The following is a 25,660-nucleotide window of genomic DNA, read 5'->3' as shown; positions in this document are numbered from 1 at the left end:
CTCTAAAAAAAATTTCAACAAACACTTTGTTGGAGTTTTTTGAAAAGTAAAAGTAAAAAATTAGACCAAAAAGTTGAACCAAACACTCTCATAATTGACAGTGAGTTACCGAATCGTTTAAAAGTGAATACCAAATTATTATCGGAACTAACAGAAGCCTCTAAACTATTGACATAATTAAAAAAGAGGTATCAAATTATTTGATTTTTAAATAAAAGGTATTAAACTGTGAATTATGATAAAAGTGAGAGTTCTTAGAATGATATTTTTTTTTGTGAGATTTAAATTTTTTGAGAGATTTTTTTTTAAAAAAGGGGGAGAAATAAAATCAAGAAGAAAATAACTTCCACTCTCCCGCCTCTTTCTCTTTCACTGAGAAAAGAAAGGAGAGAAATAAAATCGCCTACGATGCCGCTTCTTTTAGTGGTCATAAATTCATTGATTTTTTTTCGTAGCGCCCACTTTCTTTTTGCATCTTTAAACTTCATTGACTTCCCATTTTTAATTTTCTTTCACTTTCTCGGAAATTTCCCCAATTTTTCTTGCAGTTACAAAGACATCAAAAACATAAAAAAGTCTTCTTTTTCTGCATGCTTTCACCGGCTTTGAGAAAAGATCTGGGTTATATACACATATACGTGTGTGTTATGTGTGCATTTAATTGAGAATTTGCGTATTTAATTCAGCCGTAATATGCCTGTTCTTGGTGATGGGATTGTTATTGCTGCTTAGAACCACTTTTAAATGGATACCCACAAATCTAATGGCGACCCTCCCATCATTCGAATCCATTCAAATATCGAGGTTTTTTTTCTTTAATTATATAATTGTTTTGATTATTTTCGTAGTTTCTTTAACGATCCAAGCATAGTATTTAAAATCTGTACTACGTCCCAATGTTTTCAAATTTTTAATCCCTTATTAGACATATTTTATGAAAAAAACAATTTTGTTTTGGTCGTTTTGAAGGACTAAAATGAAATGGCATTTTCAAATTTTTAATTCTATAACGACATCAGATAAAACTTTGAACCTTAAAATGTTAAAAATGTTAAAAGTTGAGTGTTTTATGCTAGAAAATGGAGCTTGAGATTGATCATTTTGAATGACTAAAATGATATCCTATAAAACTTTGAACATGAGAACCATAATATGTCAAAAAATGAAAAGTTGAGTGTTTTATGCCAACATATGAAACCTGAGATTTTCAATGTCAAAGTTTAAATAATGTGCTTAAACTATAAAAGGCATATTCTTCATCAAAAAAAAAAAAAAGACATTGATATTTTATGTACAAATAACTCTTTTTTTTTAATATTTTATATATGTGTGTGTTTCATTTGATCTGTTATTGATGTTTGAAAATTTGTTTTTGGGTTTGCTTCAAAAGTTGGAATCTTTAGAGGATAAAGCTGTGCTTGACTTTGAGGATGAGAATCTAAGTAGTAAAGATTCAATTGGCAGCAAAAAACAATCATTTGATGGCTCTGATAAAAGATCATTATCTGCTTTGGAATTGACCAGTAATTTTGATGTACCAAGAAATACTATTCTTGGGAGTATTAAGATTGTTGTATTCTCCACCAAAATCAATTTGCTGATCCCTTTTGGGCCTTTGGCAATCTTGATCAGTGCAGTTACTGGTAGTCATGTGAGTTAGCTTCTGTTCTATTATCATTTGTTTTATACATTTATGACCATGTTTCTTCATGCGGAATGGAATAGCTATTCTGTATAAAATGTTCATGAAAATAGTTATTCTAAAGAATTGTTATTCCATGATTTTGTGGAATAAACACTCCTTCAAGAATAGCTACTCCATTCTTTATGGAATAGCAAGAATGGAATAGCTATTTAGTTCCATGCTATTCCGATCCATGAACCAAACATGGCCTATGATCTATCTGTTGGTTTCAATATTGTTTCATTTGTTAATTTGTAATTTTACTTGTATTCAGGGTTGGGTTTTTTTTCTCAGCTTGGTGGGAATTATTCCTATGGCTGAGCGCTTGGGGTTTGCTACAGAGTAAGGTTTCATGCATTTTTGTAGTTGTTTTAGCAATAATATGTTATTTTTAATTGCATTCGGTGTTGCGTTTTCATTTTGAGAAATGGCTATGAAGCGCGGAAACTCCATATTTATAAGTTATTACCTATTCTTATGAGAAATGTCGTTTTTTCATTTTGTGTTTCGGCATTTCTTGGTTCCGTGTTACATAGGCCAAAGTGTTTACGGATTTTACATATGAGTTAATTGTGTTTCTTTACTATAGCGTTTCTGTCGATTGACTAGTAACTAATGTAGCATTGGCTTGCGTTTGATGCAGGCAGCTGGCGTATTTTACCGGACCTACAGGTACATATTGGTTTAGCAGATTTGAACTTTATATTATATGCATGTGCATCTTTGTATTTTAGCATAGAGCTTTTAGTGCGCTGGTATAGTGTTAGTAGTACCCGTCAATTTGTTAGTATAATGTTTTATTTTCTAATATGTTCATTAATCCTTGCAGTTGGAGGTCTATTAAATGCTACTTTTGGAAACGCAACAGAACTAATAATATCAATTTATGCATTGAAAAATGGGATGATACGTGTTGTTCAACAGTCATTACTTGGATCAATCTTGTCGAACATGTTGCTGGTGCTTGGATGTGCATTCTTCAGTGGTGGAATTGTGGTTGCTGATAGGGAACAAGTGTTTAGCAAGGTATAATCACCTTAAGTTAAAGCTGAGGCATGTATTTTGTGCTATCTTGTTTATTCTGTCTTTGCATTACTATAAGTCTATAAGCTGACTGATAATAAACTTCTAATTGCTCAAATCATTTTCAGGGAAGTGCTACAATGAATTCTAGTTTACTATTAATGGCAGTCATGGGTCTTCTATTTCCTGCCGTGCTCCATTCTACACGAACGGAATTGCACTTCGGAAAGTCTGAATTGGCTCTTTCAAGGTTCAGTAGTTGCATCATGCTGGTTGCATATGCTGGATATCTCTATTTTCAGTTGAAGAGCCAGAAAAATCTGTATGTCCAAGTAAATGAGGTTAGTCTCCTCGATATTATTTCCAACAAGCTAACATGTTCACGTACCTTGTCATAAATGTATGTTTTTTAGTATGTGCTATTTAGCAGAGTACCCGAGTTATCTTTACTTCATTTGATTTTCATCACATGAGAGTAGAGTCGCTTAGGATTTGTTATCTGCGAAAGTCTACTTCAATTGTCCGATGAACAAAATAAATGGCATTATTGTTAATGCATTTCTATTATTTATTTGCTCGTGCCTCTTGAATTCTATCTGTTATCTATAGATACTGAGCATGATATTTTTCAAAGCTTTTCTATCAGCTAATAAACATTTGCTATGTTGATGACCTTAAAAGCAGCGAGACAGTCAAACATGGAATGCAGATGAAGATGAAGCTCCTGAGATCTCAAAATGGGAAGCAATCATTTGGCTATTTATTATAACTACATGGATATCTGTCCTCTCAGAATATTTAGTTAATGCCATAGAGGTAACTTTAGCTTGTTAATTTATACAATTATCTATTGCTGAGTGATCATAGTCATACACATATCTTAAGATTTTTTACCAAAATAATGACGAGAATAATTGTCGATGTTTGTTCCATCGTTTTTATTTACCTTTTTCTTTTGTTGAAAGATTAGCTTTTTAAAACTTCAATTGTGTTTCTTACTCTCCTTCAGTAAAGCCTCTCTTATCTTAGCCACGTAAAAGGGACACTTCATTATTTTATTTGCTGAAATTTGTTTATTGAAGAGTATTATTAATACTACTTGAGACTCTCTCTGCAATTTCTTATGCAATATAATTTATTCTCAGGGGGCATCCAGGGATTGGAAGATCCCGATTGCATTTATCAGCGTTATATTGCTCCCTATTGTTGGAAATGCAGCAGAACATGCAGGTGCTGTTATATTTGCCATGAAGGACAAGCTTGTAAGTGTTTATTTTGCTGCTGCCATGCAATTGCTTCACATTGCTATCACTTTTTTTCTGATTCAATCAATCGGATGCAGGATATCTCGTTGGGAGTGGCGATAGGCTCATCAACTCAGATATCTATGTTTGGGGTGAGTACCTAAGTGAAATGCGGGCTTCACCAGTATATGATTTCATATAGATATCGGCTTGTAAACCTTTATCGTCTTGTTACAATGCGTATGTATGTGTTTCATAAATGTGAGAAATATATTGGTAGCTAGTAGCTACTAATATAAAAAAAATCTCTTTTTGGCAATGATCATATGCATATTCCACTTCATTAGGTCGAAAAATGTATGGATTTGAGAATCAGGAATATATGAAAGAGAATTAGCAGAAGATTGTGAAGAAAAAAAACATTTTCTCCTTCTTATTCTACTAAATATCCTTTATTATATCATCATTATGTATTTGTATGAATTATATTAGTACTTCTACCGCGATTATATTTAGTGCATTAGTCCCATTTTTTATTTATAATGTTTTCTTGCTGCAAGTTTGCGGCTTTCATAGTACCTTTCTGGGATATTTATCTTCTAACACTTTTCGTTCGGCTAATGACTGCAGATACCCATTCTTGTCATTATTGGGTGGATAACAGGGCATCCCATGGACTTGAACTTTCAGCTTTTTGAGACAGCAACACTTTTTATAACTGTTATAGTCGTAGCCTTCATGTTGCAGGTTTGCCGTTGAAACCCTTCATTATTTGTGGTTTTACTAAATACTGCTAGAGATAATAATAAAATTATAGTCGCAGCCTCACCTAGCAGTTTAAGTGTGGCAATTGTGAAATAAATAACTTGAATAAGCAGAACTATCCTCTCTGTTTTTTTAATATGTACAATTCATTGTATTTGCAGGAGGGAACTTCTAATTACTTTAAAGGACTAATGCTTATATTCTGCTACTTAATAGTTTCTGCAAGTTTCTTTGTACATATGGACCCTATTCCAGCAGGTACGGGATGTCTTATCATTTTCCTGTATATGGTAGTTTTAGTTTATGGCTATCGAAAATCTAGTTATCTTCATCTGCTATTTACGCTTAGGATTTTGAAAAAAAACTAACATAGTTTATATGAATTAAGCTTGTCATAAAACATCCACACAGAGTAGTGTAATCGAGTCGAGTCAAAAGTCGAACCACTGTCGAGTTCAAGCTTGACTCAACTCTTAATTCAAACTTGATCGAGTGTTATCTTAGGAGTTTGAGCTCGAGTCGAGTATCTTGATACTCGACAACTCAGCAATTCGACTTGAGTAGCTGGAGTTCGAGCTTTAAGTGATTCTGAAACATCTCTCAAAGACACAACATGGTTTTATGATACAAGTAACAGCATTTCATCTATGTGATTCTGCAGCGGATCCACCAAAACCTGGTAATTAAAGAAAATGAACTAACTAGAAGACATGCTTGAGTTTGAGGACATTGATACATCATCAAAAGCGAGGGAGCTCGATGGAACTTTCGATCAACAGTTCTGTCAGGTGTTTTTGTAAAATATAGATTTGGATTCGATCATACTACACATATGTACTTTAAACTCGTGTTTATGCCTTTGATGTGGCAGCTGCCATTGAGAAGATGGCTGGATTACAGGCTTTAGCTTGCTTCTTGAAAATTTTAGACTGTAAGATTAATAGTGAAAATCAAAATGTAGGAAATTGAAGAAAAGAACATGTTTCTACTAACTCTTGTAATAGGATCTGCCCTGCTTTGTAAATGAAACCTTACGTAAAATTCAGTCAGGTGCAGAAATGTTTACTGTAGTGTTACATTAACACATTCCGCCATGCTCCGGTATTGTAAACCAGACTCGAAAATTACTGACGTTGAGGGTGAAGATGAATACTGTGATATTCTTGGATAATATAGGCAAAATGTATCTCCAGGTCTCTGACTACATATTTTATTTATCTAATACTTAAAAACAGATTGAGATTCATCTAAGTTCTCCTATCTTTATTTTGGCTCGATCCATTTATTGTATTTTATTCACTTAATTCTTATCAAATATATTTTGCATTTAATTAGTCCTTGACTATTTATTTTGCATGTATGTAGTTCTTTTGCATGAAATTACGTCGTTCTGATTGTCATGAAATGAAGATGTTTTTTATAATTTTGTCCATAACAAAATCACATGTGTATAAAATAAATAGCTAAAGAACTATCTAAATACAATTTTTTTTTATTAAAGGCCAAGTGAAATAAAAATTAATTATGCCTTTTACTTTTCAACGTAAATGTGTTTTTTTGAAAGATAGAGTATCATTATAAATTTGTTATTTGAAAATAATGTAAAGTTGAAAACAAAATATTAAAAAATATACCTGACAAAATTTGCTCTTATTTATTTCATAACGTTTGATTTTTTTAATAAAATTGGTAATATTTGTTTTAATAAATTGATAAATAAATTTATTTATAATAAGTTAAATCTGAAAGTAAAATTGAAGTTTTTCACTTTTATTGTTTGGAAAAAGGGTCATTTATGCCCCTATAGTTTGGCTTTAGGATCAATTAAACCCATAACGTCCGGAAAAGTTCAAATATGCCCCTAACGTTTTAAAATATTGACAACGAGGCCCCTAATTTTGACGCATAAATGATAAATGAACTGTTAGAGGTATGGTTGTCCAAATCAGGGGCCTGGTTGTTCATTTTTTAAGACGTTAGGGGCATATTTGAACCTTGTTATACGTTGAGGGCTTACTTGATTTTAAAGACAAATCATAGGGGCATAAATGACCCCTTTCCCTTATTGTTTAGATTAAATTCCACTTTAGCCGTGTAGTTCTTTATAAGAGAAAAACTATATCATCAAATTTAAAATTGTTGCATATATGGGTACAGTTTGAACTTACGACTTTATTTACGTCAAAAAAATGCCCCACGTGAGTATTGGTTTTAACTTTTAGTATATATTTTTTTTAAGAAAGTTGCATTATAATACACCATTTTAACCAATCTTTTGTAACCTATTTTATTCGTCCAATTTTTCTCTAAAAGTGTATATTTTAAGGACCAATTTTTAATTCATTTATTTTTTTATTGACACGTCCAGGTGGGTTAAAAAAAGCAAGTTAAAAAAAGAGCATTATATAACATTTTTTTATATATTATTGGCAATAAGAAAAAAAAATAGAGCAAATTACTTAAAGATCCCTGAGGTATACCATAATTAACAGTTTGGTACCTCTTGTTTCAAAAGTCAACTTAATGGTCCCTCATTTTTAATTCCGTTAACTGAGAGATCCTTCTGTTAATTTTGAGGGACCAAAACGTTTAATAGATTAAAACTCGGGGACTAAATCGTTTAAAAGTAAGGGACCAAATCGTTTAATAAAATTAAAAGTGAGAAACCAAATTGTTCACAAAATTAAAAGTGGGGTACGAAATCGTTTGAAAATAAGTGTCGAAATTAACGGAGGGACCTAATAGTTAATATAACTAAAACTGAGAGACCATTAAATAAACTTTTAAAATAAGAGGTATCAAACTATTAATTAAAGTATACCTCAGGGATCTTAGCGTAATTTGCTCAAAAAAATTTATCAAGTACCACGTCAGCCAGTTAAAAGATTGCATACATGATTCACATCAAGTACAGTAGAGCCGGAGATGTAACCATAAAAACCCTAAAAAGGAATAAACCGAATCTTTTTTAGAAACCATTTAATTTCTTTATCGTCCGATAATCTTCTCAATTTTACTCTCATCACCACCGCAGCCACCGCAGTCACCGCCGCCATGGTCAGTCATTCACACGAACTCACTAATCAACTTCTAATTTTTAATTTTTTTCTCAAATTTAAACTCAACTTTTTAGGGTAGCCGAGCCGGAGGAGGCGGAGGAGGAAGCAGAGACCGATTCCGACGGGACTTCACGTCATCATCATCATCTTATCCTCCTCGATTCGAAGACAGTAATAATAACAGTAACACTAATTTCACCGGCGGTAAGCGAACCAGTAAAAATCCGCCGTCAAGACATCTATGGGTGGGAAATTTACCGCATAGTATAATGGAGAACGATTTAACTCGTCATTTTTTACACTTCGGCGAACTGGAGACGGTTGCTTTCCAGGAAGGACGTAGCTATGCTTTTATTAATTTTAGAAATGACGACGACGCAATTGCCGCTCTGAAAGCGCTTCAAGGTTTTCCTCTCGCCGGTAATCCTCTTAGGATTGAGTTTGCCAAGGCGGTTAGTGCTGCAATTCCTTCAACTCTCTGTATTATTTTGGAGTACATATTTGTTTGTTTAATTCAATTGAATGTTTTATTACTGCAAATTGTTCGTATTTTACAATTCTATGGCAACAATTTAATAATTCTAAAACCGAGCTTAATAATTATTTAATGATACTATAAAGAAAAAACGATAATGATGATCAATAATGATAATGTATTTAACTTTAAATTAATAATTCAAATCAAATGGACTATGATTTCAGCATCTAGAGTGGTTTCGTTACGATAATTACTGGTTAAAAACCCTAGATATCAGGACATATGAATTGTAGTTTAATAATGAATAATGCGCCATCAAGTTCAAAAAAAAAAAACTGCCGGTAATGTCAAATAAAAGCTGCAGCAAAATTACTGATGATCCAACTGTAGTTACATTTTCCAATTCACACAAGTTATTGCAGTTAAGATTGATGTATACCATATTTTCGTGTTAGCATTCATGTTCAATTGCTCACTCAATTCTTATGAATTTCACTGTCGAGGCATTACAACCACCAATTGCAACATTTTGTTCTCTATTAGTGGTTAAGTCGGCAGGTTTTTTGATTTTTTCTTTGTAAGTAAATCTAGCAGTAGCTTGCAGCTTCTTTTATCGTCCATTACAGTTGCTAATCTGTTCTTCCCCATTGCTCATACCACTTGTAAACTCTCCTAAATGACGTAATGCAAAATTATGCAATTTTATGTAGCTGGATAAGTATATCTTTACTGTTTAAGCATGGTTCACTGTTTTGTGAAATCACCATGTCTATCGAAAAATGAAAATTATCATAAGAGTATATAAGCTTTAAAGACAATCATACATTAGGTTTTCCCAAGCTACATGTCTCAACTGTAGTTTCACTTCTAGCATTTTCAAGATTTTCTGCCAAAAAGGAATATCAGAAAATGCATTTATTTTGGTGTGTCGAAAACATTGATCGTTAGCCAACTAATGTTAAACCGTTTCAGTTCCATTTTCTATGGTTCAGCTTTCTAACTAAGCACCAATGTAAAAGCTTTGGCAGTGGAGAATTTATTGGTTTATATTTCTAGCGGCTGAATTATATACTGACATGCAGTTATATATTTTGTTAATCAATTATATCATGGGTCGTCGTCGTCGGATATCATTTCTTAATCCAGTTTTTGAAGTGTCATATTTTATGCAGAGTAGACTGGCTAGATGATCGTCATCAACCTCGTCAATCTCATTAAGATTTAGTACTTAAACAATCAGTTTCCACCAACGAATGAAGTGATTGCGATCTAGCTAGCCTTTAGGCCAAGCTAACAACACAAGCTTAATATTTACAACATGAATTCCCCAAAATGACTTAAATGCGTAATTACAAGAAAGACTAAGTTAATATTGGAGTTGCAGCACATGAGAACTTCCAATTAGAATTATGTCGAAATTGATTTGCAAGGATATACAGTAAGATAATTGTTTTTCTCCCATGTGCATTTCAGAACAATCAGATTGCCACTGTTTAGTGAGAACATAAGCAAAATCTCTCAAAATGAGTGCCAAGCCATTTATTTTACCTGAAAATTTACTATCCTCATGTGTATCAATGTCAATCAGACAACTATTCTTAGAGTAAGAGATGAAGCAAAATCCCAGTGCTTGTTCATGCCATTATAAGCCAAACTGGAGCTATGATATGCAAGTATGATAGAATTGTTAATATTCCAAGTCTAAATAATGGTAACCTTAATAAAGAAATACTATAACTGTGTATAAAGGCTGCAATTCCCAGAGCGCCCAACAATAAAGTAAAGGTTCATAGCCTTAACAACATTCATGCCATATTTATTTCTCTAAGTACCTCAGATCTGTTGATCGAATCACATTTTATGAAAGGGTAAATTAAGAACAGTGTTTAGCTTAAGTATTCAAGTTCCTTTACCTTCTCTAATACTGCATAATCAACTACCAATGCAACTAAAATGATAAATTTCAGGATTTGTGATGTTTTCATAAGAAATCTTGGGTGCCGATGATTATGGATCTATTGTACAGGTGTTATATTCATGATAGCTTTGTTGGGATCCACTAATTAGATGAATGGAAAATATGCTGTGAATCGGATGTGATGTTAAATGGAGAGATTAATTTCTGCATAAGGTAATTGATATGAAGCGGTATAGGTCATGACTCATAGCTGCACTAACAAAATTTTATATATTCTAGCTGAATTACTCATTCTATGGAGTTTTAAAGATGAGTGTCTTTATTTCTTTTAAATCACTTTTCTGGAAGAAGTAATGTCACATGTGCATGTACTTATGCAAAAGTCATGTTAGTGCTATGATATATATGTATGAGAAATATTAAAGTGCTTGGTTTATAGCCTGTTGAGGATAGTCTTTCCGATTGTTTAATCATTTCTGTGAATGTTAAATCATGTAAGCTTACAACATTTTAATAGGTTTATGATGTTGTTGACATATTAATTATCTAAAACTTGTGTCCTGTTATGCTTGTTGGAGCATACATCAGGTCGTATTGTTTTATTTTCTTTTTAAATGGAAACCTTGGAGCATTAAGTTGATTAGTCGGCTTATCTATCACTAGTTTGTAATACCAATTTGAAGGTTATCTTGTACGATAAAGCCATGTAAATGTTGAATTAGGCTTGCATTATAATTAGGCATGCATTATGCAATTTGAGTTATGGCACTCTCAACCAATTACTTTAGTTTTTGATACAGCTATTAAGTCTACAAGTCTAGAATTAGAGTGTGCAGCTTTATTGATCTCTGTAATCAATTCTATGGGTTCAGGCAGTTGCATTATCTCTTATTGAGGGTTGACTCAGCGGTGAACAAATCACTTGCCAGCTTAACCACCATATGCTGTTCTCTTTTAATCAGTCTTTTTTTCACATGAAGATGAGAATCTGGCATATTTATAAGTATGAAATTGGTTACAGTGCAACATCAGGTTTTGAAATTTTTCAGGATATCTAAAGCTGTGAATTATCATTCTAAGTGGCATATTGGGGTAACCACTCCATGAGCAACTTTGGCTTGCCATTGTTTACTACAGTATATTGATTAAGAAGATTGCGTTACTAATTATCTGAATTATCATAAATATTAGCAAGTCTTACTTGTGATTGTGCGTAGCTTGATTACAGTTTCAAATGCTATGAAGCTTACTTGAACTCAAATTTTCCACTCTTTTAATTACATTTAAAATCGAAATCAAAAATAACATTTGAGTACTTTAAGGATTGCGTTCTCTTACCTTGATGAGATTCTTATCTCAGGATAAGGCATTGGCACCATCACGTGATGAAGATTATTTGCAACGGCGAGATGAACAACGCTCTGCATTGAAAGGATCCCCTTTCTCACAGAGGGACTCTAGACTGGGTACTGCTAGTCCTGAACCTTTTTATGCTGACAAATCCAAGATGAATGATAAAAATGCAGAACCCAGTGAGGTGTTATGGATAGGTTTTCCAGCCTTACTGAAGGTAGATGAAATGATCTTAAGAAAAGCCTTCTCACCGTTTGGTGATATTGAAAAGATTACTGCATTTCCAGGTCGTAGTTATGCTTTTGTTCGCTATAGGAATGTAACGTCGGCTTGCAGGGCAAAAGAAACCCTTCAGGGTAAATTATTTGGAAATCCTCGTGTGCATATTTGTTTTGCCAGGAATGAAGGTGGCTCATCAGGTAGTGGAAGGACCCCCCACTCTCCACAGTTCAAATCAAATGGTCAGCCAGGTGGCTCTGAGAACTTTCAGCGGGATAGGAACTTTGGAAGCTTAACTGCAGATTCCAGATCTTCTTTTGGGGCAAACTCGGATCCAGATTCTGATGCATATGGCGTTAACAGAAAGCGCATGTTGCATCCTGGTGGTGATAATTGGAGGTTTGGGGAAGATCTAGGACCTTCACCAAATGTGTATGAACGCCATGATAATCCTACCAGAGAAAGGGACTCTCATTTTGATGAATTTCCTCAAAAAAATCCTCAGAAGGCCTCATACTATGAAGAACCGTGGGACTCATCAGAAGATTCCTATGTATTCCATGGAGCCAAGAAATTGAAGACCGACTCCTTTCCTCCTGACAAAGAGCTTCCAGAGTATCCTTACTCTGACAATGAGCAGGAGAAACGTGCTTTCCCAAGATCCTTTTCTGACTTTAGCCAACCTGAGGTCTATGAGAAGAACTACGGGTATAAGCCAAACCAGGAGCGCCCAAGCAATTTCTCTCATCCTCATGCAGAAAGGAGTGACCTCTGGAAAGCGCCTTATGAAAATCTCCAGTCCATGTCGGCTGCTGTGCCTTCAAATCCTATCGAGAGGAAAATATTTAGTCCTGAGCCAGAACCATCCTCATTGAAGTTGTGGAAATGGGAAGGAACTATTGCAAAGGGTGGAACTCCTGTCTGTCATGCTCGCGCTTTTCCTGTAGGAAAAGCCCTGGACATCATGTTGTAAGTAGTGTATATCTATATCCTTAATTTTGGCTTTCAGTTGCTTATTATGGCTGCTTTTACGTCAGCAAAGGGATCCAATTTCTCTTGACTGCACTGTGTTCTCATTGATTTGTTCTGTTCTTGATTTTTGCTCGAAAGCAAAGGTGGATCAAAGTGACTGATGTGTCAGGAATTCTGAACATCAGCAAAATGATCCCTTCTTCTATATGTTGTGGTTAAGATGGTGAATTGGCAGGCTATTTTCTTTTATTTATATGATTTGGCAGGCTGTCTTTATCCAAGAATGTTTGACCTTGAAGACTCCCTTTATCTTGTTGATAATGATATCATTATTTTGTTTGTTTATTTGGACATGCAACTTATCCATTTTTTTATTCCTATCGTGCTATTTGTATACGCTAATGCCAATTTTTGAATCTAATCTGATTATAAACTTTTCCATAATCTTAAAATAGTTGTTAAATATATTGTGTTTGAACATGTATATTCATGAGGGGAGCTAGTGCAGTTCTGAGAGTATTTTGCAATTTTCTACAGCAAGGCTTGTATTTTGCTGTCTAATATTTCATTTTCTTCTCTAGTGGACTTAAGAATCATCGTTAACACTCATATTTATGCTTTCAGGCCGGAATTTCTTGACTGCACTGCGAGGACTGGCCTCGACATGCTTGCGAAGCACTACTATCAAGCAGCGTCTGCTTTTGCTGTTTTCTTTGCCCCTGCTAGTGATAGTGACATGGGATACTACAATGAATTCATGCATTATCTTGGGGAGAAGCAGCGTGCTGCAGTGGCTAAATTGGACGATAAGACCACCTTGTTTCTTGTACCGCCATCTGAATTTTCAGAGAAAGTACTGAAAGTACCCGGAAAACTGTGCATTTCCGGTGTTGTTTTGAGGTTAGAACTTCCCGGTCCAGATATGGGCCCTCTTCACCATCCAAATGGACAAAGAGGTACAAATTTATTACCCTTCCATGTAGATGCACCATCGACACCTTCAGGTCATTTTTCTTCAATGCCACCTTTTACAGATTTGGGTAGATCAGGAGGTGATCCATCTTTTTCTAGGGAAATGGCTCAATCCGGTGCTCAGGCAGCATTTTCAGGCTCATCCCATGGTGTTGGTAGGATATCCAATTCGTATAATGACAACAGGCATAATGAATATCCAATCCCGCAGCGAAACCCGATGCCTGGAGCCAATTGGTCTTCTCACCATCCACCAAATTCTTTTTCCGGTAATAGAAATGAATCCTTGCAGGCGTACAATGATTCTGTTGCACAAGAAGATGGGTTTCCTCATTATACCGGAAACAGGCATTCGGAAGGAAATAAATCTTCAGTTCCTTCGTCTCTGCCGATGGCTGGCCTACAACCGAGGCAACTTGCACAATTAGCATCATCTCTTCTCGGACAGCAGCAGAGGCAATCGGAAAGCAATCAAAATGTATCTTTGGGTGAAGATGTTCGGCAAACAAATGCAATGAACCAGTTCGAGAACCAGTTCAGGACAGCACCGGGGGCTGTACAGATGAATCGCATTGGTTCTGATATTTCATCGTCTCAGTTTGGCCAACCGCAACAATTGCAGCAACAGCAGGCTCAGGTTTCAAATAATATGCCTAATCAAAGAGACATTGTTCATAATGGGAATTCGAATTTTCAGATGCAAAATTCTAATAGTGCACAAGAAGATGCAGATGGAGATCCACAAAAACGTCTCCAAGCAACGTTACAGCTCGCAGCAGCACTTCTTCAGCAGATCCAACAAGGAAAAGGAACTTGATGATCCCATATGCCGGTGAAGCGACCTAAAAATGGTCCTCGGAGAATGGAACACAATATCCAACAAACAGTGCACCGAGTTGCTGCAATTTTTCTCTGCTGATGTGAAACTTGTGCAGTTTTCATTTTTGTCTTTAATCTATGGAAATATCAACTAGCTAATTTGTTTTTGTTTTCTTTTGTCAGAATCCGGGGAAATTGGAGCGACTCTGCTTCTTTTGCCCCGACGTGCCTCTTTCCGGCAGCTTTGCTATATAATTGAGTTTGCAATGGAAAAAGTCTTTATTGCTTTAATAATCACGAACTTTAACGTTTTTTTGCAATTTAGCACAGATTTTCTGGCGATTTAAAACATAAACTATCATATCTAAAATTAAAAGTCCGTGTTAAATTTGCTAATAAGTTTGTGGTTTATAGTTTGATTTTAAAGCAACTATGCCTAGAAAAATGGAGTCGGAACCTCGTTTTTGTTCTCTTCCAATCATTAAAACCCATAAATGAAAGAATAGTAAAATTATATTTCACATTTGAAATCATTTACAAAAAGAATATGATGGAATTGATTGAATGTGTCCGTATAAGCCTATAACTAAAGATGAAAATCCCCCTTGGCCTGTAACAAAATCCCCCTTGCGACAAATTATAGACATTGATATTGGGGACTTGGTATAACATAAAGTATAACCCATAACTAAACATAGAAATACGTGGAAGTGTCAGATGTATTTGCTGTATCTCTGCAAAGAATAGAGCGAGCTTCAATTACGGAACGAGGTGCCTCTATATCCTTCTCTTGCAATGAGTTTCCGAGCAGTCTTTGCATTTCGGAAGCAAAAGTGTCATCAAGTATCTGTATATTGATGACAAAACAAAGGAAATCGTGAGACATCGCTATTTTGCTACTCAAACCAACATCATAACAAATACAGAATCAGTTTGATTTTGGTTAATATGATTTCTTTAAATTGTTTGTTATTTAACCGAACCAACATTTTGATTATCCTTTGAATGTTGAGAATAAACAATAGGGACGGTACTCACCCCAAGAGCATAACAAGAGCCATTATACCACACTCTATTTTCCTTTCTTCCTTCAAGAAACTTCAAAACAATCTGACATGAACCATAACGTAACGAATGTTAGTCTTGTGAATCATTAAGATAGAAAATAGAACTAGAGAAATGTGTTTGATTATTGCACCTGTCCCATCTTATCCCAGAATCCACGACAGGCTGCGACAAATATTCGGCTGGTGAAAACCTCATGCAAGTTGGAAATGGAATCAATGAGCTGCGAACTTAATATCTGCATTCTTTCACGTACTTCACCCTCCCCGTCTTCTTCCTTTATCTCCTCCAAAATCTTTTTCAGTCGTGTGTTCCGATTACCTTGCATCTGAAATCAGTATATAATCAACTCAGTTCTTTTTTCTCCTTACTATTTGCTTCCTAAACTTTAGTGTGTTCACTTTAGAGGGATGATACGAGTCAGAATTGATAAGTACAATGAATCGACTCTATGGTATGAGTCGAGCTAGAACCGGTACTGAATCGTCAGAATCGGATCAGACCGACAAGGTCGATTCAATGTAGTTCGCATAAAATAGGGATCACAACTAAAATCATCTTTGGAATTGGGATAAAATCAAATTTTTTAAAAAAAATTTAGTTAGAATTGATAAAGCCAGAAAATGTTGGAATAAACGGGTCAGAATTGATAAAGCCAGAAAATGTTGGAATAAACAGGTCAGGCCTCACAATCACTAGCTTTTCTCTCATGTCTTTCTTCGTTCATACTTCATAGGCTATTATTTTATTGCAAACAAGTACAGGCTTATCCATATCATTATTCATTTCAAGTAGCTTTCAGTCATCTTGGCACGGTGTATTAGAGCATCTTTATTGCATTTGCTATTGTGCAATTCTTAGCTCAAAAAAAAATGCTATAAACAAAACACATATTTTAAATTCACTCCAATTATTATTAATTTAATGTTTAAATCTCATCAATAATTAAATATTAAAATATATTTTTAATAAATAATCTTAATAAAAAATATTATTTTAAACTTAAATATAATATAATAAAAATAAAATGAAATGTTATAGAATATTATAAAATTATTTCTAATACAATAATTAAATAAAAATTAACAAATTTATTATTATTATTGTAATTTATTAATTTAAAGTAATTTTTATTAGTAGAATTATGCTAAATAATATTATTAATAGCAATTATATAATTAATTCACATACATATAAAGATTTGGCATATGCTTAACCATATGCCAAAATTAGCATAGGATAACATTGTAATAGAGATGTGCATTTCATCCTAAATGCTAACTTTTAGCATTTTAAGATTGATTTAGCATTGCAATGGAGATGCTCTTAAGCATAAAAGCATTGGTTAAGTATGTGATTACTACAAATTGCAGTAGAAGTAATAATTTTGGAAGGAAGTTTTGTTAAAATAATAAAAGGAAGGGGTGAAAAGTAAATTATAAACTTCAGCATGTTTTGCAATTCTAATACCAATTTTTGCAATTTAAAACACCAACTATTATTTTTTTGCAATTCGAAACACTGTTTCTGGATCAGAAAATGCTGATGTGGATGACAGAATAGTCCACATCAGTATTTTTATTCAAAAAATTGATAGTTTGTGTTATAAATTGCTAAAATTGAAAGTTCTATTAAACTACAAAACAAGCTAAAGTTTATTATTTGTTTTGCAATTAACTCTAAAAAGGAAAGGAAGTAGTTTAAGATAGAGCTTACATTGTTAAGAAGCTGCTCAACTGTTGCCTGCAAATAGTTTTTGTATTTTGTTCTCAGCAGAACTGTGATTCCATTCATCTGCTCTCCAAAAAGTGATTTCTTATCTCCCATAAGAGGTATATATGATGCCCAAGATTTCAAGATATCCTCCACTCTACAGTGTAACACATCCAAAATTCTCTTGATAGTATTCAGAAAAACTCCCAGCTGGTACAAGAAAATTCACAGTAAGATATCGGAAACAAAAACGCTGAAAACGAGACATGTTCAAACAGGAAATGACGAAACAATATCTTTTTAAGAAGAATATAAATGTAAAATTTTAAAATTCCACAAGGGTTTTCAAAAATAAAACAGAACACCTAAACGTAGTACTCGTCAAGTTTCCGTGCAACATAGCAGAAGCCTATGTATGGAAAGTTTACTCACTTGACTGGGTACAGAATAATGTGTTGTTGATTGTCTTCGAGTCAGTTTTTGAACATGCATATTAAGCCTCTTTGGAATGCTATCTTTTAAAGGAGTTAATATGTCATTGTATTGCTTCTCCAATGCCTTGATGATTGCCCTTTCCGAATCAGAAACAGCCTTCCGATAGAATAAGAAAAAAATAAAAAATTGCATCAAATGAAGGTAGCATAAAAATGTAAATTGTTCGAGTAGGGGTGTGTAAAAATAAAACTAAACCGAATTATTGAACAAAATCGACGGATTTGGTTTGGTTTTGGTTTTAAGTTATTACTAAAATCGGTTTGTGTTTTGTTCGGCTTGGTTTTGGGGTTAAAAAGTTTAGTTTTTGGGTTTGATTCGGTTTTAGAAATAAAAATGTCATTCACTTATGCTTTTAACCAAAAAATGAACTAAACTGAGTTCAATTTGAAAAGGTATGCATGAGAGAAACAGCCGGTGAGTCTACTAACATGATAAACTTACATTTTCCAAAATCAATGAATATTGTGGCCATCGGTTGATCACCACTTCATACCCAATAAGACAATCCTTGATTTTCTCATACATTTCCTCAGCAAATGGAGAGGTGGAATAATTTGTTGTTACTCCAGCCCATGGCACCTGCAAATGGTGGTTATTAAATATGGAAATATTTCAAGTTAAAGCATAGCAGGACCGAGAAAAATGTACCTTTTCTGCTTTACACTGCTCAAGTAAATTAAGCTGCATTTCTTGCACCCACACCATTATGTAAGTGTGGAACAATCCCCTAGAGTCTACACCACCGTGCACCGGGCTGAGAGAGAAATGTAACATCAGAAGAAAAGCTTCAACTGTTACAGCTAGTCAATTTGATTAAATATGATCTAAATTATAAGGAAACTTGTCGAGTCCTGCTTTTGGTATTTCGTTTCTGTTTCTGAAAAGCTTCCAACTCCGAAACTTCATATTTGTTACTTATTCTTGTAAAAGTATTGTTTTTCCGTTTTTAATTTCAGTATTTCTGTGTATGTGCAACAGATAATTTAATAGCAGCAGTTCAATCTCTATTAGTATATGCAAACCTTATATTCCAAAACTCAAGATCTCGCTCAAGATCAGCGATTGCAATTAGAAGTTCATTCACATGTGGTTGTGGACTAGATGGAGGCCAGGCAGAAAGGAAGCTCCTAAGCCTATTACACAATTCGGTGCTGTAGACAGCAGCTGTGATGTTTGACAAGTCAATTGAACTGAAAATGGATAAACATATATCAGAACTCAGAAGATTAAAAAGGAAATAATTCATTTATGAGTTCAAAGCATTCACATTCTTTATAAAGCAACTAATTCAAGGATGACAGTTTTTGCTAACCTAAGATGATGAAGAATATGTAAATTTTGTTGATAAAGGAACTCAATTTTACAGGAGTTAATCATATGTCCTTCGTACATATGTGTTAAGGATTACGTTGAGCAGTTATGTAGTATCATCATATCATGAGTTAAAAACTGAAATTGTCTTATATTGCTGATGACTGATGTCACAGGTAACAAAAGTTATATGTAAGCTTCTTATACCTAGGAAATATGTGCTGGTTATGGATCTTGATGTCTGCCTGGATCTCTTTGCCAATACTAACACACAATTTCTTCATTTTCAAATAAGCTGTTGAGATTGTAATAGAATCCATGATAAAGCCCTCAGAGTTGCTTGACATAAATTCATCAGTCTCAGTCATGTGCTTGCGACACCGCTTCTTAGCTGCAGTCTGTAAGACAAAGATAATTTTATCTAGAAAGTTATAATCAAGATGCTATAGCATGCTTCTGTCTTACAAGTTGAGAGAACACAATCAACTCTTAATATAATTGCTTTCAGATCAAGCTAACCTGCAAATAGTTTCTCAGCATAGTTTGAGCATCTTGAGATAGTATATCATGAAGAAGTGTGTAAACTTCAACAGCTGGAGCTAAAGCTGGTGCTGTAGATTCTTCAATTGGACCAAACAAATTAGCCAACCCCGTGGGAGAGGTTTCATCCAGAGACTTATAGTTCTCAAAAACATTTGCTAAGAGGCTCTCAATTTGTGTTTCACAATCTAACAGTAAAGTTTTCTGCAAAAGCACAAGAGACATTCCCTTAAACTGCACAGCATAATTCATGTAAACAGAATACAGATGATGCCAAAAGCTTTAAGAAACCCTCTTGTTATCACAATCATACTGATAACAATTAGTGCTACCAAAGATTTCTAATAATCATTACTTAGTACTTACATATATTGTTACAAGCATTATTATGTCTTGCCACATGAAAACAAGATAGTGGAAGGCATTCAATGAAAATTAATAAAAAGGTTATCCATCATTTGTTGCTTTAATATTAATGTTACTGTAAAAACACATATGTTTTGTTCAAGAAATTAGAATGTAATGAATGCATCTAAAATTTGGAGGACCAACCTCTTGTCTGGTCAAACTTTTCTCTCCCCTAGCTTTTATAATGGGTACAAGTAACTCATAGACCAGCTCTAAGCAGCCTTTTGTTGGGGTCGCCACATTCATGACATGTGAAAGATATCTACAAAGACATTTGGACAGGTGAAGATGAAGTGAAAAATGAATTATTAGGCTAAATTTAACAAATTTGGTTCAAGTACCTTAATTTTGTATAAGAATCAGAAACACCATAATAATCTGCGAATTCAGTCAACAGCCATTTCCAGGGTCCATGCAATCTCAAATTTCGAGAATGAAAATGTTGAGCATGCATAGCAGCCTCCAACAGTATGTCGTAAGCTAGAGTTTCAACAACAGGGGCACTCTGCATGATGTAAACCAGGAAAAATATGAATTTTTTAAAACTGGTTAGAAATGCAATCATGCTATAGATTAGTCAACAATATACTAAAATCAAATGATCCAAAATGTTTAAGTTAGTACTCATACCCTCAATATTTTAGAAAAAGAAAACAATTTTACAGATTCATTGAAGAAAAGGAATAAGCAAATATCACAAACCAGTTTCAAACAAAGAGGAAGATCCACAAGTTATGTTATCACTCACTATATAATATATCAAATACTAATTATATTAAAATAAAAAATTTAGATTCTGAAAGTTCAGCTAAAATGGTTGAAGAGTTTCATGCAAACCTTTATATTATTCGTCTCATCACATGTAATTGTACTGCCAATTGAAAGCAGTATCTTTCCAACACATTCTTGATCGTCATGGTATAAGGGCCACCATCTACTTCTATCACTCTACATAATTTGGACAAGCACAAAAAACAATAAATAATGATTGTAGAAAATAATGCCAAAAATACTTGCTAATAGAAAATACAAAATGTACATACAAGGTTGTCATTCAACGATGATATTTGAATTGTAGCTCGGCCTTGGACTGATCTTTTGACATCTTGGACTTCCACTAAAAGGGCATCACCTTCACTTTCTGGAAAACTGAGCAAAATTTGCATGCAAAATTTTCCCATCAAATCATGGATCAACTACCAACAAGTATATCTTAAACTGTATGTAGTCTCAACGTTAAGCTGATGTATGTGTTTATTTTGTAAATAACTTAGAAATTCTCAAATGGTAAGTGCGCTTAGCAGTATTCTGCTGAGATCAAATCCTCCCACAAGCACCAAAAATTCCCCCTCCCCAAATGATAAAAAAACTTAAAAATAAAATAAAGTATAAACCAGTAGAGAAATGCCAAAAACAATCTACAATTGAAGCAATTCATATTTGATACTGCTTAGAAGTTTTATGATCTTGATCCTCTCCATGTTGGGGTTCTTTTTACTGATACTATAGCATTTTGTTATGACTTCATCAAGTGGCACAAATTCATTAGCAGAAGCCAGTAGCATGGCATTGGCAATAACCAAAATCAATAACAGGATAGGACACTTACAAGACATGATATTCCCCACTCCCTGGGCGTAAGCAAACGTTGGAACCTGGTTCGACATGAGTATCATCACTAGTGCTCTTTAGTTGGAATGAACATGAAAGTTGTTCTGCAAAAATGACAAAAATACTTTTTCTTGTGAACATAGGGACACTACCATTGAGCATTTAAAAGATCCAATCAGTTTGGAGCAAATATAGATGACGCAAAGCACAAACCTTCTGATGACACTGGAAATGAAGCAATTTTAAGAGAATTCATTCCAGTTTTCATTAATGAGGAAACATGCCGGACATATTCTTTCCCCACCTGCATGTAGATTGCACTGCGTTGAGAGTAAGTGCTCTTAAGCCTCCGCCTAGGTATTATTCGAAGTTTCCTTACTGCCAAGACAGACAAGTACACTTTACTTTAATTAGTGAAAAAGTACTTCAGTATCTCAGTTTCAGTTAATAGTTAATCATTCTCAATGTTTCTTTTCTATATATTCAGCACAAATGTCTTTTCTGTTACCATTTTCACATATAAGTGCACGTAAATAGCTTAAAATAGTGGAACTTAGAGAAAACACATCTCTCAGTTTAAGAAAGATTTGAACTATGAAGTGAGCACATGGTATTCTTGTATTAGCTTGTATTACAGCTATGACATATTACTTAAACTGTCAATTTTTAGTTAGCCATATTGGAAAGGCTTACCTTCCACCATTATCTTCCCAACCACCTTTTTTACCTTCAGAGGGCATATTTGTTCAGCATTTTTGGTGGTTGTGATTTCTACAGCTCGTACACCTTGTGGTTGCAACAGAAACTTGTCTAGCCTATTTTAAACAAGGGAAAATAACATTCAGAGTTACAATTAATTCTTAATTAAAAAAAATCACCTGTTGCAAGAAGCTCAATAACAACTAGCAGATAGGGGCACGGAATTTACCCAAAGGCGCTTCGAAGAAGCAGACACTCATCTCGCAGAAACTCAGGAGCCTCAGTGCAATCCCTAGCCCATGCATAGAGACATAAGCGGATACATGCATCATAGGCAATTAGAGTTTGCCAAGAATATTGACCACTGCAAGTAAATTGGGAGCATGAATACATTATTCAGTATATAATTCTATATTGTAGAAAAATCTACCAACAAGGATTCGTCATTCGTCCATTCAGTCAAAAAGGGTCAACAGACATAATGTAGACAATAAAAAAGGTACAAGTAATCCTTCTGATGCTAACAAGTTACCACTCGGTGACTCATACCTTGTGTTATGATAAGATGTGTGATCCGAAGAGCTTGTCTGCCAGTAGGGCATCTTCTCTTCTATATCTCTGGCCATGGTCTTGTTTGACCTGCATAATTTCAGCAGACTCTAACTACAATATATAACAAACAAAATGCAGAAAGCAAAACCACCTAATGGGCTAGGGCTTCAATACCTTTCAACAAAGTCAGTGCTAGGCAAAGACTGCAATGTTTGATCTAAACCACCTTCATTGCTTGCATAAAAATTCTCACTGTCTCTTGAGTTGGAAACCTCAATTTCCATATCCTCAAGTTCCTGTTCAAGTACAAAACTCTTTTCTTCTCCTCCAGTCTCCATAATCGGCGGAGCACTTGGAGTTCCCAAATCTTGAACCTCCTTAAACTTACTAGAACCACCCTGCAATCAATCATGTCCAATACAATCTCACATTTCCAAAATCACTACCATAACTAAAACCTCAAAACATAAAACAACAAACCGAATTTGAACACAAATATTTTAAAACGAAACTTACAGAGAACGCTGCAACATGAGCATTATTATGTAGCTGAACTCTGTCTCTAAGTGGACAACTAACAGGAGTAGTTGAATAACCATCCTTAATCAAACCTTTCCTAAACCCCACTTCACCTCCAGTAGTAAACCTTCTAAGACTATCCGGAACTTCAATTTTCAAATCTTCTTTCAAAAACCCTCTATTCAACTTTCTCACATGTCTATTATCAAACACCTCATCTTCATCAAATTCTCCCTCAGTATCAATACCCCCAACAAAATCCGAGACCGAACCGACACTCTCATCATCACTATGATCATCATCATCCCCAATACAAGATGATTTCACTAAACAAGACCGAGGGTTTAGCAACCCAGAGTGGAATTTAAGAGGGGGCAATACATAATTAGAGCTAAAACTATGGGTTGAATTGTACAAAAGTGGAGATTTAGGAACTGGGTTAACTGTTACCGGAGAATTTTGAAATGGGTGACGATCATCATCGTCACCGTGCGGTGACGATAACGGAGATAACGGCAATCTAGTTCTTAATAGTTCTTGTTGTGACTGATTTGATCCCTGTATTTTGTCAACAACAAAATAAAAACAAGGACCCAGATGCTCAATTAAAAAACTTAAAACTAAATAAATGGATCAATTAGTTAAAATAAAATGAGTTGAGTTAAGAGATTACCTGCTTGATCCAGTTGATTGCATTTTCATCTAAACCTTCTGTGAACATTTTTTTTACTAGGGCTACAAGAGAAGCTCAATTGAGCAAGAAAAATTATTTAAAGCTTTGAAATGTAAGATTTTAAAAACTCAGGGAGAAATAGATAATTATTTTTTGTTTGAATTGAAGAGAGAGAGTTTTGATGGAAAATAAGTGAGGAAGAAGAAGAAGAAGAAGAATGGGGAGCGCATTAAGTTAACGGCTAGTTTTTGACAAATCAATTCAGCACTAAGGCAAAGATAAAAGATCAATTTGGTCAAGAAAGTTTTGTTTGATATCATATTTGATACAAAATTAATTACATATCTAATTTAATATTTATATTTATGACTTTTACTTGATTTTAGAATAACTTTACAATTCTGTGATAAAATATTTTATACATGTTAAGTTTATGGGTGGGCGGGTGCTGGTTCGGGTGGTTGGATTTTGGTCGGTTTGAGTTGTTTAGGACTGGTTTGGGTTGTGGGTAATTTAGGGTGTTTTGGGTATTTTAATTTTTTTTGTCTGTTGATGAAGTGTCAACTGACATGTCAGATTTTTTTTTAAATGTCAGTTGACCAAAAAAGACGGCGTCAGGGGTATTTTCGTCCAAAAGGGGTTTAGCGAGCGCCGACACAAAAATCAGAGGGTTTACTGATCATTTTTTAGATCAGGGGGTTTGTCGTAAGGTACGCCTAAAGTCATGGGCCATGGGTGATTATTAGCCTAAAATTTGACTAAATTAAAAGAAATATTCATAAAAATAATATTGACGATATGATCTGTCAATCTTACGAATTATAAGCATTATACTTACTATAAATAAATTAAATAAAAAGTTGAATTGCTAAATTAGATACAATTTATTGTCGCATAGTATATTTTATATATAATATATCAGTTTTATAATTTAAATATACTTTTTTTTTAAATTACATTTTATTCCTTTAATTCTAGACTAATTTATCATACAAATAAACTAAAAAATTATATTACATTTTATTTATTTGATCCTTCGTTTTTATTTATTTATCTTGGCTGTAATTATTGAAATATAATTTATGGATATACTGTTAGTTTTGATCATAGTTATGGATGGATACAATTATTTTATATCGAAAACATTTAGCGAATAAATTGAATATTTCTCCACTATAAATGTATATTGAATATTTAATGTATGTAAATGTCGATTTTGATGTATATAAATAAAATGTTAAAATGATTGACCATTGATGTAAAAATTTATTTATTTAGCATATTTTGAACTTAAATCATCTCTTTCTTTTCTCGTATTGCGCCAATAAGACATGCATTGAAGGACCTATAAATACGAAAATGAAAAAAATAAGGGCCAGAAAGAGATAATATGAAGTTGATGGGATTTTTAAACAAAAAACATATAGTTTAAGGGTCTTAGATTAGAATAATCCGCTAATTTTTTATAATTTGTTTTTGATGAACTTATAGAAAAAATTTTAAAACCGTATTCTTTCCAAGAAAATTTCATTTAGTATTTGTTTTCTGTGAATTATCCAAAAAAAATA

General features: G+C 34.0%; 3 protein-coding genes across 5 annotated transcripts; 2 read left to right on the top strand and 1 right to left on the bottom strand.

The window, feature by feature from the left end:
- Positions 1-359: 359 nt before the first annotated feature.
- Positions 360-5,967, top strand: LOC126655043 (vacuolar cation/proton exchanger 5-like). 2 transcript variants are annotated; one of them, XM_050349045.2, is made up of 12 exons: positions 360-804; positions 1,391-1,651; positions 1,959-2,026; positions 2,328-2,356; positions 2,514-2,710; positions 2,836-3,048; positions 3,389-3,523; positions 3,853-3,969; positions 4,050-4,103; positions 4,582-4,698; positions 4,878-4,974; positions 5,378-5,967. In XM_050349045.2, the coding sequence occupies exons 1-12, from the start codon at positions 745-747 to the stop codon at positions 5,401-5,403; spliced, it is 1,374 nt and encodes a 457-aa protein (XP_050205002.1). In that variant the 5' UTR covers positions 360-744; the 3' UTR covers positions 5,404-5,967. The 2 variants fall into 2 exon arrangements, with proteins under 2 accessions (XP_050205002.1, XP_050205003.1); XM_050349046.2 differs by having other exon boundaries at positions 362-804; positions 3,392-3,523.
- Positions 5,968-7,612: 1,645 nt separating this feature from the next.
- Positions 7,613-14,673, top strand: LOC126655040 (flowering time control protein FPA). 2 transcript variants are annotated; one of them, XM_050349040.2, is made up of 5 exons: positions 7,613-7,773; positions 7,850-8,227; positions 11,532-12,712; positions 13,340-13,671; positions 13,750-14,673. In XM_050349040.2, exons 1-5 carry the CDS (start codon positions 7,771-7,773, stop codon positions 14,502-14,504), a joined length of 2,649 nt encoding a protein of 882 aa, XP_050204997.1. In that variant the 5' UTR covers positions 7,613-7,770; the 3' UTR covers positions 14,505-14,673. The 2 variants fall into 2 exon arrangements, with proteins under 2 accessions (XP_050204997.1, XP_050204996.1); XM_050349039.2 differs by having other exon boundaries at positions 13,340-14,673.
- Positions 14,674-15,001: 328 nt separating this feature from the next.
- LOC126655039 (uncharacterized) lies at positions 15,002-24,253 on the bottom strand. The gene is made up of 22 exons (XM_050349038.2): positions 24,093-24,253; positions 23,417-23,977; positions 23,075-23,298; positions 22,898-22,987; positions 22,578-22,712; positions 22,343-22,464; positions 21,863-22,027; positions 21,648-21,753; positions 21,082-21,187; positions 20,876-20,986; positions 20,380-20,543; positions 20,183-20,300; positions 19,610-19,834; positions 19,298-19,488; positions 18,802-18,969; positions 18,428-18,533; positions 18,221-18,358; positions 17,717-17,875; positions 17,288-17,494; positions 15,705-15,899; positions 15,545-15,616; positions 15,002-15,353 (listed from the first exon to the last, which is right to left on the bottom strand). The coding sequence occupies exons 1-22, from the start codon at positions 24,138-24,140 to the stop codon at positions 15,195-15,197; spliced, it is 3,570 nt and encodes a 1,189-aa protein (XP_050204995.1). The 5' UTR covers positions 24,141-24,253; the 3' UTR covers positions 15,002-15,194.
- Between the last annotated feature and the right edge of the window lie 1,407 nt (positions 24,254-25,660).

The sequence above is a fragment of the Mercurialis annua genome, linkage group LG7 (assembly GCF_937616625.2).
Source record: "Mercurialis annua linkage group LG7, ddMerAnnu1.2, whole genome shotgun sequence".
Taxonomy (NCBI): domain Eukaryota; kingdom Viridiplantae; phylum Streptophyta; class Magnoliopsida; order Malpighiales; family Euphorbiaceae; genus Mercurialis; species Mercurialis annua.
Note: the sequence above shows the minus strand (reverse complement) of the source record. Positions and strands in the feature narration are given on the sequence as shown.

Bases quoted from the DNA above. Each gene is read 5' to 3' on its own strand.
- LOC126655039 (XM_050349038.2), bottom strand. From the start codon at position 24,140: ATGTTCACAGAAGGTTTAGATGAAAATGCAATCAACTGGATCAAGCAG. The intron at 22,465-22,577 runs GTAAATTCCGTG...TGTTTAAAATAG, and splicing joins CTTCTTCGAAGCGCCTTTGG to GCTAGACAAGTTTCTGTTGC. The intron at 21,754-21,862 runs GTTTGTGCTTTG...TCATTTTTGCAG, and splicing joins ATTTCCAGTGTCATCAGAAG to AACAACTTTCATGTTCATTC.
- LOC126655043 (XM_050349045.2), top strand. From the start codon at position 745: ATGGATACCCACAAATCTAATGGCGACCCTCCCATCATTCGAATCCAT. The intron at 3,049-3,388 runs GTTAGTCTCCTC...TGACCTTAAAAG, and splicing joins TGTATGTCCAAGTAAATGAG to CAGCGAGACAGTCAAACATG. The intron at 4,104-4,581 runs GTGAGTACCTAA...TAATGACTGCAG, and splicing joins CTCAGATATCTATGTTTGGG to ATACCCATTCTTGTCATTAT.
- LOC126655040 (XM_050349039.2), top strand. The intron at 8,228-11,531 runs GTTAGTGCTGCA...TTCTTATCTCAG, and splicing joins GGATTGAGTTTGCCAAGGCG to GATAAGGCATTGGCACCATC. The intron at 12,713-13,339 runs GTAAGTAGTGTA...TTATGCTTTCAG, and splicing joins AAAGCCCTGGACATCATGTT to GCCGGAATTTCTTGACTGCA.